General features: G+C 40.4%; 1 protein-coding gene across 1 annotated transcript in view; it reads left to right on the top strand.

Moving 5' to 3' along the window:
• ARHGEF26 (Rho guanine nucleotide exchange factor 26) overlaps positions 1-17155 on the top strand; it is a 117978-nt gene that overhangs the window by 47977 nt on the left and 52846 nt on the right. Inside the window, exons 6-9 of the mRNA XM_065410870.1 lie at positions 9361-9513; positions 10318-10447; positions 12197-12271; positions 14614-14703. Coding sequence (XP_065266942.1) covers positions 9361-9513; positions 10318-10447; positions 12197-12271; positions 14614-14703 — 448 coding nt within the window. The remainder of the gene's footprint in view (positions 1-9360; positions 9514-10317; positions 10448-12196; positions 12272-14613; positions 14704-17155) is intronic.

Here is a 17155-nt window from a genome sequence, read left to right on the forward strand (position 1 = left end):
AGCATGCCCAGTACCTTCCCCTGCCCTGCACAACCTGAGCAAACAGGGAATGGGAGGGGAGGTGATGCCATTGGAGGGATGAGATCCATGTGTGGATTTCTGGGGGCACAGTCATCACCAGAAACTTCTGTTTCATGGTTGGAATGGGCTAGAGACTGGCTGTCTCCAAGGCTGTATGTCAAAGTATTCCGAAATGTAAAAGAAATTATTCAGTGACTTTTAAAGTAATTATCACACTAACCGCTAGCACAACTTAGGTGACCTATGTGTTTGATTCCTGTGGCTGTTGGACAGTTTTGGATGCTGTGTATTTTCTGGTCTGGGGCCTGAAAATCCAAGGAGCTGAGCAGAATCAAACACCTGCTGACTTGAGCTGGGACTGGTCAGCACCTTGCAGGATCAGGCTTTCAGTCCACAGAAGTTATTCAAGAAGAAAGAATTAAAGTAGCCAAGCTATAATAAAGCACTCGTCATAGGCATTCAAATAACTTTGGTCTTCGGCAGTGGCACATTGGAAATAGGAATCAGGGATGTTAGGAAGCAAGATTTTGTGGGTCCTTTCAGATTGTGATGTTGGCTTTTTAAACCCATTGCTCTTCCACATGCAGTGGAATTTACAGCTGTGTTTCAGTAGGCTTCATACACATCCATTTTATGTGCACTGCTCTTAGCTGTATACTTAGATAGCTTTCAGGTTTAACAGTCTGCACTGGTCAGTCGTCTACTGCTTTGTTCTTCAAAATCATTTTTCCTCAATATTTTTTAAGTTTAGATCATTAACTAATCTGGATGAACTTGCTAAAATGCTCTTTGAGGACTCCAGTGTCAAATAAAATGTTGAGTCCCTATATTGACATCAGGCAAAGCAAAATATGGTTTATACAATCACTTTATTTATATTTTGGTTAGCTAACTAATGCAAAACAGTTACTTCCTTTAAAGTCTTGTTTTTCTTTTTTTAATCCTGCACTTTGGCAAATCTTTTGTGTTAGTTAAAGCAACTTCACTGTACACTATTAATGGCCAAGTTACTGTTGTTGTTGGGTTTCTGATTGCATTCCTTCTTCTTATATTACCATTGAGCTGGAGAAAAGGAACTTAGTGTCCTTATAGCAGCAATAGAGTAGCTTCTAAAGCATTTCAGTGCTATATATATTATTTATTTAACACTTTTTGCATTTAGAATGAGAGACTTTTTGTGAGTAAAGAGTAAATGCTTTGATTGCATGAGGCAGAATGGACTAGTGGAGTGAGTACGAGACCAAGAATTATGAAGACACACATTCTTATCCTGTCTCTGCAAAAGATTTGCTATGTTCCCGTTGGCAAATCACTTGTCTCATTTTCCAGATCTGTAAAGTGGGGCTAATACTTTACAGGAATTTAGAGAATTTATTTGTAAAGTCTTTTGAAACATGTGAAGTGCTGAATAGGTATGGCAGTAAATAATAACAATAATAATAATGCATGATATAACTCTAGCTTTCATTGCACCATGCTTAGATAATAGTTGGAATATGTTAAATGCCTCTTGAGAAGACAAAGGGGCAGATAATGATCTCAGTTATGCTTGTGCAAATCTGGAGTAACCCTATTGACTGCAATACTTATGCTGCAGTTACACCAGCATAACTGAGATGAGAAACTGACATCAAGCCTCTAATATCTGTATTCTCTAGCTTAAAAATAAATATTTAAAATAGGGCTGTCGATTAATGGCAGTTAACTCACGCGATTAACTCAAAAAAATTAATCGTGAATAATCGCACGGTTAAACAATAGAATACCAATAGAAATGTATTAAATATTTTTGAATGTTTTTCTACATTTTCAAATATATCTTTGTTACACAGAATACAAAGTGTACAGAGCTCACTTTATATTTATTACAAATATTTGCACTGTAAAAATGATAAAAGAAATAGTAATTTTCAATTCAACTCATACAAGTACTGTAGTTTATCATGAAAGTGCAATTTACAAATGTATTTTTTGTTACATCGCTGCACTCAAAAACAAAACAATGTAAAACTTTAGCGCCAACAAGTCCAATCAGTCCTACTTCTTGTTCAGCCAATCGCTCAGACAAACAAGTTTATTTTCATTTGCAGAAGATAATGCTGCCTGCTTCTTGTTTACAACGTCACCTGAAAGTGAGAACAGGAGTTCACATGGCACTGTTGTAGCTAGGGTGACCAGATGAGAGATGTGAAATATCGGGACGCGTGGGGGGGGGGGGGGTTTGCCGGAAGAGCAAAAATAAATAAATAAATAACCCAAGAGCCGGCGGCAGAGGGGAAAAAAAGAAAAAGAAAAGACGGAGCATAGGAAAAATTGGTGGGGGCTGAGCACCGGCAGCTCCACACCCCCCCCTCCCACACCAGCTCACCTCTGCTCCGCCTCCACCTCCCCTGAGCTGGCTGCCGCATCCTGCTTCTTTCCCCTCCTTCAGCGCTTGTGCCGCCATACAGCTGATTAGCGCAAGCCTGGGAGGGAGGGGTGAGGAGGAGGAATGCGGCCTGCTTGGGGAAGAGGCGGGGCAAGGATGGGAATTTGGGGAGGGATCCAATGGGGGAGGGAGGAGGCGGAGTTGGGGCGGGGGGGGCGCGAGCCCCCTCTGCCTGTGCGCCGGAGCGCAAAATATCGAGACAACTCGCGTCCCGACCGAACATCGGTCGGGACGCGGGACAAACAAGTAAATATTGGGACAGTCCCGATAAAATCGGGACGTCTGGTCACCCTAGTTGTAGCCGGCGTTGCAAGATATTTACATGCCAGATGCGCTAAAGACTCATACACCTCTCTGTGCTTTGGACATCGTTCTAGAGGACATGCTTCCATACTGATGATGTTCGTTAGAAAAATAAAGCGTTAATTAAATTTGTAACTGAACTCCTTGGGGAAGAATTGTATGTCTCCTGCTCTGTTTTACCCACATTCTGCCATATAGTTCATTTTATAGCAGTCTTGGATGATGACCCAGCACATGTTGTTCGTTTTAAGAACACTTTCACTGCAAATTTGACAAAATGAAAAGAAGATACCAATGGGAAATTTCTAAAGCTAGCTACAGCATTCGACCCACGATTTAAGAATCTGAAGTGCCTTCCAAAATCTGAGAGGGACGAGGTGTGGAGCATGCTTTCAGAAGTCTTAAAAGAGCAACACTCTGATGTGGAAACTACAGAACCCAAACCACCCAAAAAAGAAAACCAACCTTGTGCTGGTCGCATCTGACTCAGATCATGAAAATGAGTCAGTCCGCACTGCTTTGGATTGTTATTGAGCAGACCTGTCATCAGCATGGACACATGTCCTTTGGAACAGAGGTTGAAACATCAAGAGACAGCTTGACAGCCCTGATTTAAAACCTTCCTAGTGATAAGATTGACTTGTGATTTTTTTTTTTTTTTTTTTTTTTAAGGCCAGATCTCAGCTAGTATGAATCCGTATGGCTCCATCAAAGTCAGTAAGGTATGCTCACTTACACCAGCTGAGGATCTGACCCATTGATCGCAGAAATTGGTGGAAGGATTTTTAAAAAGCCCACCAAACTATTATTACATTGTAGAAGAAATTAGCATGTTAGAACATGATGCACATCGAAGTCCCCGGTGTGAAACAATAAATATGCTGTAATTTAAATAATAAGAACCTGGGGTGGAGAAAGACATAAGGGAAATAATTTTAATGGGCAGTTTGAAATTTTTCTTTGGTGGCAGGGAGCAGAGGAGAGCAAATAATGTTTGTACTTAGCTAGACAACCAGTGAAGAAAAGGCTGAGACAGCAGAAGATCCACACACCTCCCTGAATCCAGGCAGAATAAACCTGTTTCTCATGGCTTTTTATGAATTTAAGAATTAGAGGACATTAAGTAACATGAGGATGGAAAAGGATCTTTAAAGTGCTCGATTCTACAAGGTGAAGAGCACTCATGTGAAGTGCAGAGAAACCCCACTTTGCAGTGATTTTGGTTGGGAATTGAAGGCCTAGCACCTGGCAACAATGCTCAACGTTTCTAAGAATGGAGCCCTAACTTACAACAGCAAAGGAAATGGAACAAGCAGTCTAGAACCCAGATATACCTAGAGACTTCCTAGTCATATTCTGTTGCTGTAGTTTTAGTTTTCATACTAAGTAGTGCACATAGGATAAGGAAATTAAGTACTGATTGTCTACCCCCCTACTTAGAGACTCCTTTAATCAATAGCACATGGAGAAACAGAAGTACAAACTGACCACTTGTGAAGCAATGCGATTTACTTTAGTGAGTTCTAATGGGAGACAAATCCAGTCCTAAATTATCATGGTTAAAGGGCTCAAGTGTCCACGTAAATGCATACCCAACTGCCAAGTGTCTTCAAATTTGTCAATCTTGTTCAGTAACTCTTTTGTGGTGAATTTGAGAGGAAATGTTTGCCAAAATGAAAGGGTTGATTTAAGGTGTTGATTCCTTCTAGGGAGCTCAGAGCTTGAGCTAATTAACCTTGAGCTAATTCCTGTTTGCTTTGTACAAAACTCCCACTGAAGTCTGTGGAAAATTTTGTTTGTATAAATAGGGCATGATTTGGCCCCTACAGTAGCTAGCTCCTATGAATTATATCAATTAACTGTATGGCTTTTAAGGCATTTGTGATGGTAAATCAAGGGTTAAAACTGTTCATATTAGCAGGAAAACATAGCATGAGCAAACTGCCAGCACAAATATCAAGGCGCTGTTCCTGTGTAATGCTTAACTGAAGGTTAGTGATCAGCTTAAAACATAGAAAGACTCTTAACAAGAGCTGCCAAATTAAAGCAACAAGCATTTGGAGAGATTCTTCCTTTCTCAATGGGGAGGTAGGATTGACTAAAGCTTAGTCTATTATTCCTTGATCTAAGAAATCAATAAAGATGCATTTTCTAAATTAGTTTATATAGCCCTTAAGAAAGAGGCAGCCTGACTTACATTAGAGAATTACAGATCGGATATTTATTTTAACTACCAAAGATATGGCGAAAGAATTAGACCCTCTTTCAAGGTCTTGTCTGACTTTAAACTTTGAACCCATTTAAAATAATCAGAAAAATTTCTTAGATTTAAAGGAAACAGCAACACTTTAAGTCTTCTGGTATTAAAAGGCCAGACACAATTTGTGTTGAGCAGCTCTTATGATTGATCAGAACTAATTTTTAATCTCCAAATCTCCTCTAACCTATAAAGTAAAAGGATTTATTGAAGTAGCTGGTTTACTGATAAGTTATAGTAAGCTGGATGCACAAAGGGAACCTGTTGATCCAAATCTTGATTCATAGCACTCTATATAAGAATAGCCTGCTGCTCTAGGTAGGTTGTGGGTTGGTTTTTTGTTTTTAAATAAGTTATTTCCCTTCTCTTCTAAAACATTCCTACCTAGATTTTTACTGTTCCCTGAAAGAATTATGGACTGAGCACCTGATGCAAAAAAATATGATTTAATTTTTAAAACGTAAGGATAATGTTCTAGTTCATATAGTCAAACATCTAGCAGCCTTCAACTACCTGAAGGGGGTTTCCAAAGAGGATGGAGCTCGGCTGTTCTCAGCGGTGGCAGATGACAGAACAAGGAGCAATGGTCTCAAGTTGCAGTGGGGGAGGTCTAGGTTGGATATTAGGAAACACTATTTCACTAGGAGGGTGGTGAAGCACTGGAATGGGTTACCTAGGGAGGTGGTGGAATCTCCATCCTTAGAGGTTTTTAAGGCCCAGCTTGACAAAGCCCTGGCTGGGATGATTTAGTTGGGTTTGCTCCAGCTTTGAGCAGGGGGTTGGACTAGATGATCTCCTGAGGTCTCTTCCAACCCTGATCTTCTATGATTCTATGATCTTTTCAGCATGCCAAAATATGAAATGGGAAGAAATGCCATAGTTCATCATTTCCTATATAAAATTAATCAGCAATATGCTAAGAGTTTCTGCCAACTAAAAAAATGGTGGAAATGGTTTCTAGTCACTGCCTGCAGCTGTCACAGTCGGGTTGTAGAGTCACAGTCACAAGACAGGAGTCAAGAGTCAGCTGGGTCAGGATACTGGGAGATCAGAAGCAGGAGACAAACTTGAGATCAGAACCACGAGTCAGCTGCCAAGAGTCGACCCAGCTCAAGATGCCAGGAAGTCAATGTGTGGAGCAGGAGCAGGGTGGAGCCCAGTTGTTTAGACAGTTTCCTGTTCCTGCTGGACCAGCTGGCTGCTCTGGGACTCCACCAGTAGGACCTCAGGGGTGGAGCCTGGAACTGGGGCTGGGTTTCATGGGTCCCAAATAAGCAGTTGTCAGCAAGCTGGCAGGCGCAGGGTTGGAGCTTAGCCACTCCTGTAAACCCTGTGGACCTGGGTTCGATATTCGTGGATCATGACAGCACCTAGGTTGGTCTGTACTTTAAATCTGAATGTTGTAGTTCATAACATAGTAGATGACACAACTTGAAAACTTGCCCTGCTTGATTCATAGAATTCTGAAGGCCTCCAGAGAGACTTTTGGCAAACCACCAGTTCAATAAGTCACACCATATATAGTACGAGAGAGAACTGCAGACTGGTGTTCTTTGTGAGCCACTACTCTTCTCCAAATCACATGGTCAGTACTTAATATAATATAAATCAATGACAATGTGCATTATCTCATCCTTTGAAATTAGAGGGGCAGGGGTTAGAGGCTTTCCAGTGAGATTATGCCTCTTCGAATTGGAGACGGGTCATTACAGCCAGGAAAGACTGCTCTATCAATAGAGAAAAACTGCAAGGGATTCAACACTGAATATATTTGTATAACCATATCCTTCAGGAGCTGTCAAGGCTAATTCCCCACTGTGGCACTTCGAGTGCATAAGGTGGGGGCCCACAAGGATTCTAAAAATTAATACGTGCCACTCCAGGCTTGTATTAAACTCCCATGGTTACAGCTTTTCTCTGACCTTGGATTGGTAGATGCTGCCACCATCGAAGTGCAGAACCCCTTTGAGAACCCAGGAAGGTGCACTTGGGAATTCCTTCCTGTGGGGTACCCTCAAGCCCTTTCACACATACCCCCTTTGGGGAAGAGCTGAGAAAGGAGGGGGGGAAAGGAAATCAGCTGTTGCCACTAGCTAATTAAACAACATGTGCACAAACCTCTTAAGACACACAAATCCAGTTCTGTTCTTAAAAAAAAAAAAAGGTAAATTTTATTTAAAAAAATATTATATATATATAGGAACTCAGGCTATTGCTAGATTTTAAAAGAGCCACTAAAAGAATTAAACACCAGGAATAGTTTTGTTGAGGTCCAGCTTAAAGGTTACAAGCAAAACAAAAGCACCTGGGGTTAGCACAGAGGAATCCACAAGCCATAACGAAATAAAAGGATTGGGCCAAAAAAAACCTGATGAGGTTCAACAAGGACAAGTGCAGAGTCCTGCACTTAGGATGGAAGAATCCCATGCACTGCTACAGACTAGGGACCGAATGGCTAGGTAGCAGTTCTGCAGAAAAGGACCTCACAGTGGACGAGAAGCTGGATATGAGTCAACAGTGTGCTCTTGTTGCCAAGAAGGCTAACGGCATTTTGGGCTGTATAAGTAGGGGCATTGCCAGCAGATCGAGGAACGTGATCGTTCCCCTTTATTCGACATTGGTGAGGCCTCAGCTGGAGTACTGTGTCCAGTTTTGGGCCCCACTTTACAAGAAGGATGTGGAAAAATTGGAAAGAGTCCAGCGGAGGGCAACAAAAATGATTAGGGGTCTGGAGCACATGACTTATGAGGAGAGGCTGAGAGAACTGGGATTGTTTAGTCTCCAGAAGAGAAGAATGAGGGGGGATTTGATAGCAGCCTTCAACTACCTGAAGGGGGGTTCCAAAGAGGATGAAGCTCGGCTGTTCTCAGTGGTGGCAGATGACAGAACAAGGAGCAATGGTCTCAAGTTGCAGTGGGGGAGGTCCAGGTTGGATATTAGGAAACACTATTTCACTAGGAGGGTGGTGAAGCACTGGAATGGGTTACCTAGGGAGGTGGTGGAGTCTCCTTCCTTGGAGGTTTTTAAGGCCTGGCTTGACAAAGCTCTGGCTGGGATGATTTAGTTGGGAATTGGTCCTGCTTTGAGCAGGGGGTTGGACTAGATGACCTCCTGAGGTCCCTTCCAACCCTGATATTCTATGATTCTATGATTCTAAAAGGAATTAACCCAATTTGGTCTTCCTAGACATTTTCCGATCTACTTACATATCTGGGGTTTTAAATGAGCAGTTTCTAAGTATGATACTGATGATTTTTCATACCTGGTCCAAGTGTCTTACAGCATAGCTGCTGCCCTGTGCATAGCAGTGAGACTTTTTAACTCTTTACAGGTAGAGCAATTAGAGAACAGCTAGTAAGAGGGATTTTATAGCTACTGGCTGGCTGGGAGCTACTGTCTATAAAAGGGAGCTACCTCCACCCCCCTTCATTTGTCACAGCAGCTTTGTCAGTAACTACAGTACTGTAGTGTAGACACTTGCTACAGTGACAGATGGGGTTTTACCATCACTCTAGTAAATCCCCTCCCTCAAGAGGTGGTGGCTAGGTTGATGGAAGAATTCTTCTGTCAACCCTGCAGTATCTATACCAGGGCTTGGGTTGGTTTAACTGTGTCTCTGGTGTGAATTTTTCATACTCCTGAGCGACGTAGCTTAGGTCAACCTAAGTTTTAGACTTCAGTATCTCCTTTCTGGGTTTGGCTTTAATGGTATGCTGAATGGTATAGAGCAGGTAATATGTGCTCTATTTGGAGCAGGGTAGGAACTCTGCTTGTTTACCAGATCATTCAGCACATCAACCGGCAATTTAGTTTAATTTTCATTTTAGTTTTGTAGTTGACATTTAAGTTGGTGTGAAGTTTTCCAGTTATTGTTGCAGCTATGCTATTGCACGTCCATTACTACAAGGAAAAAAGATTCAGTACTCGTAGAATCGTATATGTTGTGTTTCAAGTAGTTTCACTTCCTTTTCAGCCATATGCTGAAAAGTACCGTTGCATCCTATTAGTAGTACTCTTTCTGTTTTGACTGTTTGTGAAAAAATAACTTGGTCAGCATTGCTTCTGCTGAAGTCTGACAGGTTACGCCACTTTTCCTTTACATATATTGTGTAAGAAATACATGGACAGTTGAGCCGATGGGATGAGGGTCTTACATCAGTTAATCTTTTCCTCCCCTACAGAGTCCCCAAATTTCTCAGATTGTCCCTATATTGCCCCTTGTTTGTTTATGTGGTTAAAAGTTTGGTGAAATGATCCGATATCCTGTCAAGTGAAGTTTGAAATGCTACAAGAGACAAACCATTATGAATTATGTTTAGTGAAATTGGTAATTACTTCTCTTCCTTTGCAGGTTCTTTAAAGAACTTGAAGCAAGGCATCAGAACAACATCTTCATAGAGGATATTAGTGATATTGTTGAAAAGCATACTGCATCAACATTTGACCCATATGTGAAATATTGTACTAATGAAGTCTACCAACAGCGAACACTCCAGAAACTATTGTAAGAAATGATGCTTAAAATGCATGTTTTTAAATCATCCCCTTAACGGTAGCCATCAGGATTTCTTGAAGCATAATATCTAGGCTCCAATTCAGCATATCCATTAAGAACATGCTTATTTTAAAGCACATGTTTAATTCCATTGATGTAATTGAGGGTGAAAATATACTTGGCTGTAGAGTCCAGTCCTATTTGCAGTCGTGCTAAATTGTCTTCATGGACCAGCATAGTTTTACTAGTTTCTTTATAGCGATGCTTTTATACTTTTCCCTTTGTATCGTTCATTGCATAGTTTGTGTGCACGCGAGCACTGTACTGATGCCTCTAAATATCAGTTATATTTGCATAATATTTCTAAATATAACTGTTGAACACTAAAAGGATGAGATTCCCTCAGGGCTAGTCTACACCCAGCCGCTAGTTCGGCGTCTGGGGATCGAAGTTCTGGGTTCGACTTATCGCGTCTGGTCTGGACGCGATAAGTCGAACCAGGAAGTGCTCGCCGTCGACTGCGGTACTCCAGCTCAGCGAGAGGAGTACCGCGGAGTCGACGGGGAGCCTGCCTGCCGCGTGTGGACCGCGTCTGAACCGCGGTAAGTTCGAACTAAGGTATGTCGAATTCAGCTACGTTATTCACGTAGCTGAATTTGCGTACCTTAGTTCGACTTGGGGGGTTAGTGTAGACCAAGCCTCAGACTGCCCTTCCTCTGATTTACTGACATCAATGCTATTTGAAAAGAGAAATTCACATTTCTAAATTAAAGCAACCTTTTAAAAAACCGTGGTTTCTTTTTTTTTCTTCAGAGCTACAAATCCAACCTTCAAGGAAGTGCTGTCACGGATTGAGTCCCATGAAGACTGCAGGAATTTACCTATGATCTCTTTCCTCATTCTTCCAATGCAGAGGGTTACACGCCTTCCATTGCTGATGGATGTGAGAACAGATTATTTTTTTCTGTGTATTCTGTGTCCTTGGAAATTAAGCAACCTTTCTTTTTTTTTAGTTATTGGACCATTCCCATCTCACCTTGTTCAGACTGGGGCCATGGCTGTATAAACTGGTCTGTCAACAACAAAGAGGAAATTGTGAAGTGGGTGGTGGCATTTATTTGCTCTTGCAGTGACCAAGGAACTGTGTAGAAGTTCAAGTCAAACAATTGGGCACCAGTCTCTAATGAAACTGTATGACGAAGTCAAAGTCAAGGCACAACTACCATAGAAGTTGCACACATACAGAATTGGGCCTAGAACCTGGTCCTTCAGTTCAAAACATAGGCTTTCTGCCATGCTGACTAAAGGACTCCCCCTTTAGGGCCAGACTGTGCACCTTTTCTCACAGGAATAGTCCTTTTGGCACTATGAAAATTAAGGGGGTCACAATCTGATCCTTAGCTAACGATTTTAGTAATCGCTCCTGTGCCCTCAATGGGGCAGCCACTACAGGGAAACATCATTTACATCCATAGCTAGTAACCAGCCTGTTATGGTGGGATGTGTGGGGTTCGCCCTTCCAACAGACAGCTGCAGGGATTGGGAGAGCCTACAGCGAGGGAGAGTGCTAAGAAGCGGAGGTCGAAATCTGATGGAAACACACATACTCATGAGGTCTGTGGCATTTTGGTTTGGATGCCAGGACTGAAATGTGATCTGCACTGCTGCCAATGGTATGGATTAAAATCCACACCCGAATTCTGGCTTTAGTAGGACCCAGCTCAGGACCTATGCAGGTCAGTCACATCTATAATTATGAATACTGCGATAACTGTGGGGATGTGTTCAATACTTCACAGTGGTTGATTAAGTAATAGTCCTTTATATATCTACAGTTACTAGTTTATACATCCTGGCCCCATGGGCCATACTCTATTGTTCAATAAATCCCTGTGTTTGTTTAAAAAAAACCCAAAACATCCAAACTAACTCTTTAAATTCAGGATACCGCTTCAGAAATGAAAGCATCTAACAGCTGAACAGAATGGAAAATTACAAAACAGTTTTTTCTCAGAGATAATTTTCTAAACTTTGTTGAAATGTTTTCTTTATAGTGAGTTTTCATTGTTTCACTTAAACTGAAATATGAAAAGTATGATTCTCTTACATTCAGACTGTGAAAACATAATTTCACTTGAAGAACATAATTTAGCCCCTTCATTATTAGGAACATATTGATACAAGAAGTTTATTTTGGCCGAACTTTTATTTTCATGACCAACTCACATGGTTAACCAACTTTCAGCAAAAGTTCCACAGTGCTTTGAACATTAGTGACTGGATTATGTTTAACCCTTATACAGTAGGAGTAAAGAGTGCAAAGAGCTTCCCTCCCTCCCTCCCCACTTTCCATGGTCTTCATAAGGACCAGAGACAATTGAAAGGGAGCACAGGGACTGCTCTCTCCAGAGCCTTTGGGAGGACATGATGCTCTGAGCAGGCAGGTCCGTGGCTTACCCCCTCCCCCTGCATCAGACCATAGATTGATATCGGCATGCTGCACTCCCTAAAGAGCACATCAGTAGATACACACTCCATGTGCACCGAGGAGCTCTAGTTGGTAGGAAAATATGCTTCCATGTTGCCCATCCATGTTTAATTTCATTAATTGTATTGTAATTCTGTATTCATCTGATTTAGATGTAACCATATACAGTTTTCAGTTCTCTGAATTGATTGACTTTTATTTCAGACCATCTGTCAGAAAACCCCTAAAGAGTCACCAAAATATGAGATCTGCAAACGAGCCTTAAAAGAAGTGAGCAAGGTATGTTTTTAAAAAGCAAATCCTACACAGCCGACCTGCTTCTATTTAGCCTCTTTTCTTCCTCAGTTGTGCAGTGTGCTTTGGCCAATTCAATATGCCAATCTGAGACATGCTCGCTTTTGTTTTTCCAAATGGCTTTGGCTCCTTATTTTTTTATATATATAGATAGATATCTCAAATAAGTGGCTATTATATATTATAACCACTTATTTGATATTATTTGCCTCCTTCATTATTTGTCTTGATCATGCATTTCATAATGAAATTGGACAACTTGGTTCTATTCCCCCGTCATTGTCCAAAAAAAGGGATCGAGGTACAACACCCAAAGCCTGGAAACTGCCATGGATTTTTTTAGCGTTAGAAAACTGGAGCTCCTAAGAACATTTAAGGATTTATTTATTTTTAGTGAAATTAAACCATTCCAGTCCATAAGAGCTGTGTTGAAAATCTCTCTTCAGCATGGAACAAGTATTGAATACACACAACAATAGAGGAACAACCCACTAATACATAAAGCATAAATATTGCCCATAATTAATTCTACAATAACCTCCAATAGGTTTCTTTTAAAGCTGATAACGAGGTTTCAGAATTTGGCATTCGTGACAACTTCCAACGTCACAATGAAAACTCTGTAAAATCACTGTTGGCCTCGAAAGCTTTTTTGAAATTAAACGAAAGACGGTTTGAAATGGAAATCTAGGGACTAGCCTCTGAGATCTTAGAATTTGAGATCCTGCGGTACGCAATTGAATGTCATTAAATTTGATGGATTGGGCATCCCCCTATTGGAAATAAGGTTCCTTATATTTAGGGCTAGACACTGCCTTAGGCTCTGAGCATTCCTGGCTCATTTAAATTATTTATGCATGGAAATTGACAATTTTTCTCTTAAAGCGGAAGAGTAATGAAGGATGAAAATGCCAAATTGCTTTATTCAGGAACAGTCACTGACAGATCAGCTTCACATTTAAATCATTCTGTTTCTCAGAAAGAATTCTGAACTGCTGCAGTAACACAATACTGCTGCCAACACACTTGAATTTTATTGTGGGAACTTCTTGTGGTGTACAGAGTATTCAGACTGAAAAGGAGAAGGGGGAGGAGAATTTGCCTGACTGATATTGTTCATACCCCTTTCTCCGGATGCTGCTTAACTATACCCGATAAGCATGACTTTTATCCCTGACTCATAAAAAATCCTCCTGTAGAACAAATGTTTTACAGTTTGTTTATTTTTGTGTTTTTTTTTTTCTCAGGGAAGAATATCCTAGAGCTTAGTGTATAAGGGCTTTGTCCCCATCTTCTTCAAATTACTCAGCTGTTGCACTGAATTCATTGCCTAGTTTAATTTGTCTCCTATATAAAATCCACTAAAAATCGAACAGCCTAACTTGCTAACATGCTGCTTCCTATCTCCCCAACAACAATGATAGCAAAATAAAAGGTGAGCTTTTTTTCCTATTAGAAAAGCTGGAAGGCGCCTTTGTTCTTTCTAGACTTTGGATTGCTGCAAGTTAGCCTAGAGAAGGCCATCCAGACAGACTCAATTGATTTGTGTTCCTACTTTCATCCTACTCTCCACCACTTAACACTGGCAGGGATTAGCAGGGGTCATGGTGTTAGCATTCAGTACATTAGCTATGCTTTTCATTGAATTGCTGTGGTACTGGAAGGATCTGGGGAACTAAGTGAATCAATGGAGTATGCTGTTGCTCAGACATCTCTCTCTCCCCTTCCAGGAAGTGAAAAACAAGAAGGGGCCCATTGACTTTTGGGGAGCCCATGGAAGGGGTTAAGGAGTGTGTTTCATTTTTTCCATTTAACATATCTAGATGCCAGATCTTCCTTTTTTTTTTTTTTGGTCTCTAGAGGAATAACACATTTTCAAATCACATTCTAAAGCACGAGTGAATAGTTTTGTGAAATACGGCCTTCCTTAGCTTGCCAAAAGAGCATCATAACATTTGCCTTGGTATCTTCCTTCAATAAACAATTTGCATGTCTGCAGTTGTAAGAGCAGCATATAACGTTGGGTCACAACTACACAACTCACTTACTTGCCAAAGTTAGAGTTTATGTTCTCTCAGGGTGCCCATTAAGTTTTTGGACTGACGATCTGCAATCCTTTTGAGTTAGATACTTTGTGCCACATGTACTATTCTGTGTGGAATAATCAATCCTCTTTGTGGTTTATTATAAAAATATCTGTTTCTTTGATTTTCTTGCTTCTTCAGTGGTATGCATTTCCACAGAAAAGTTGCCATATAAAGGAAAAGCTAGTAATGCAATATCTAAATACATTAAAGCAGGAACACTTTTTTCCTTTTTCTTTCTAGTTGGTCCGTTTATGCAACGAAGGGGCTCGAAAAATGGAAAGGACAGAAATGATGTACACAATTAACAACCAGCTGGAATTTAGAATCAAGGTATGATATTTCCATTCATGAACTCATTTAGCATGTGCAGAACTTTTGCCTTTCCTTAAGTTTTAAGACTAACAGATTCACAGCCAGAGAAAATGAAGCAAATTACCTGGGGATTGCAGAAGCCATGATGTTGAACTGACCTTTCAACAAAGGACTAAAAGTTTGTCTCCTGAGAGCAGCTGAGGCTGTGAATGCTCAAAGAGCGACAGATGCCACTGCTAACCATATCTCAGTTACTAACATCAAGCAGCTAGAGCTTTAAACAAAAAGTAATTACACAAGTTAACACTACTCACCTGAATTGCACATAAAAACCAGGATATTCAGAGAGACCGCTTCTCATTGTCAGTGAAATCTTGCCCCCCTGTTGAAGTTAATGACAAAATTCCCATTGACTTCAGGAGAGCTAGGATTTCACCTCATCTCCTTAACTCATGAAGTTCTGTAGAAGTGTTTAAACACAGATGATACATAGAACTGTTCATTGGTCTGTTTCTCTGTCTCTTTCTTTCTCTCCCCACCTCTTCTGGGTTTGTCAGCTCTTGGATATTTTCAATAAACTAAGATACTATATGAGAAGTACAGTGCATTTTTAATACAGGGGTCGGCAACCTTTCAAAAGTGGTGTGCCGAGTCTTCATTTATTCACTCTAATTTAAGGTTGTGTGTGCCAGTAATACCTTTTAATGTTTGTAGAAGGTCTCTTTGGGCTGGTCTACAGTAGGGGGGGGATCGATCCAAGATACGCAACTTCAGCTACGCGAATAGCGTAGCTGAAGTCGAAGTATCTTGGATCGAATTACCTGGGGTCCACACGGCACAGGATCGACGGCCGCGGCTCCCCCGTCGACTGCGCTACCGCTGCTCGCTCTGGTGGAGTTCCGGAGTCGACGGTGAGCGTGTTCGGGGATCGATATATCGCATCTTAACGAGACGCGATATATTGATCCCGGATAAATCGATTGCTACCCGCCGATACGGCGGGTAGTGAAGACATACCCTTTCTATAATATATAACTAAACTATTGTTGTATGTAAAGTAAATAAGGTTTTTAAAATGTTTAAGAAGCTTTATTTAAAATTAAATTAAAATGCAGAGCCCCCTGGACCGGTGGCCAGGACCCGGGCAGTGTGAGTGCCACTGAAAATCAGCTCGGGTGCCGCCTTCAGCACACGTGCCATAGATTGCCTACCCCTGCCTTAATAATTTAACTAAAACATTTTTTACAAGTGGTAAAATACATATTGTTTAGCAGGAAAAAAAATCAGACTTTATTAAATTCACAGCCATTTTGTCTGTTGACGTATTGTGTTAAACTCATTAAAATGATTAGAATTTAGTACTTATTAAAAGGGCTGCCATATGATACTGATATTTTCCAAATCTTTTCTTTTGAGTATAACCAAAGTTACAGGTTGTGTTGTTTGTTTCCTTTATCAGTGGCCTGTCCAACAAGAGTCAAATGTGATTTTAAAAAGTTTTTGGTGGCATTTTCAAAGTATCAACAATATAGGAAAAAAATCTTCTTTGTATCTCAAAAAATGTTCATTTCAAACAAAATTTTGTAAGTGGAATATCATACCCATGGGATGACATTATTTCCCAAGAATACTTCTTACTAATGCAGTGGAAAAATGTACCATTTTGTGTATGTTTTTTTTTAAAGTATGTATATTTTAAAGGATTTCTGTACCCCCATCTTGTCTGGGGAAAGTTCCTGACTCTGGAGCGAGACTTTTCAAAGGGTCCACAGCATTTTTACTGACATACTTTCAATAAAAATAGGAAAAATAGGGTGTAAATATTCACTTATAATAACAAAACAAAACAAAAAAAAAGAGAGATTATTTATAAGGTGATCATAAAGTTCACTAATGACCTAAGGATAATATTCTCAAGAGATTTGGGAAAGCAGCTTTTCAGATTTGTCATTCCAGAGCCTTCAAATCTAAATAAATTCTAGGAGTTTTTATAGCCAAAAGGCTCTCAAAATTCCCTTGAAAATGGCTTATATTCTTTATTTTCACCACAAAAGATGTCCATAATCTGTTGTTCTTGATTTAGGCAGAAGGATCAATCTCTTACAGTGTACCCTCTTCTAGAATGTATACTGCAACTTCCCCCTCTCATCAGTCTCATGGGAATAAAAGCTACTTTTATTCTTTAGCTTTTTTGCTAGAGTACCACTCTGTATATCTTAAACATGACTCCTTGGTGGTTTAGAATTTATCTGTGGTTTGAGAGTTTGCCAGTTGGATTGTAAAAGGCTGATTTTTCTTGGCATGGTTTCAATACACTTTATTATGTTGAGCCTGTTTGTTGTATATAGGAAGAAGACATTCTGCATTCAGCATTGCATATTTTTGACAGTTAGAAAAAAATATTTTAAAAAGTCAAAGCAAGTGTTCTCTGGAATATAACCAGTTAGGAAACCATATGCTGAATTTATTT

Source organism: Emys orbicularis, chromosome 9 (genome assembly GCF_028017835.1).
Source record: "Emys orbicularis isolate rEmyOrb1 chromosome 9, rEmyOrb1.hap1, whole genome shotgun sequence".
Taxonomy (NCBI): domain Eukaryota; kingdom Metazoa; phylum Chordata; order Testudines; family Emydidae; genus Emys; species Emys orbicularis.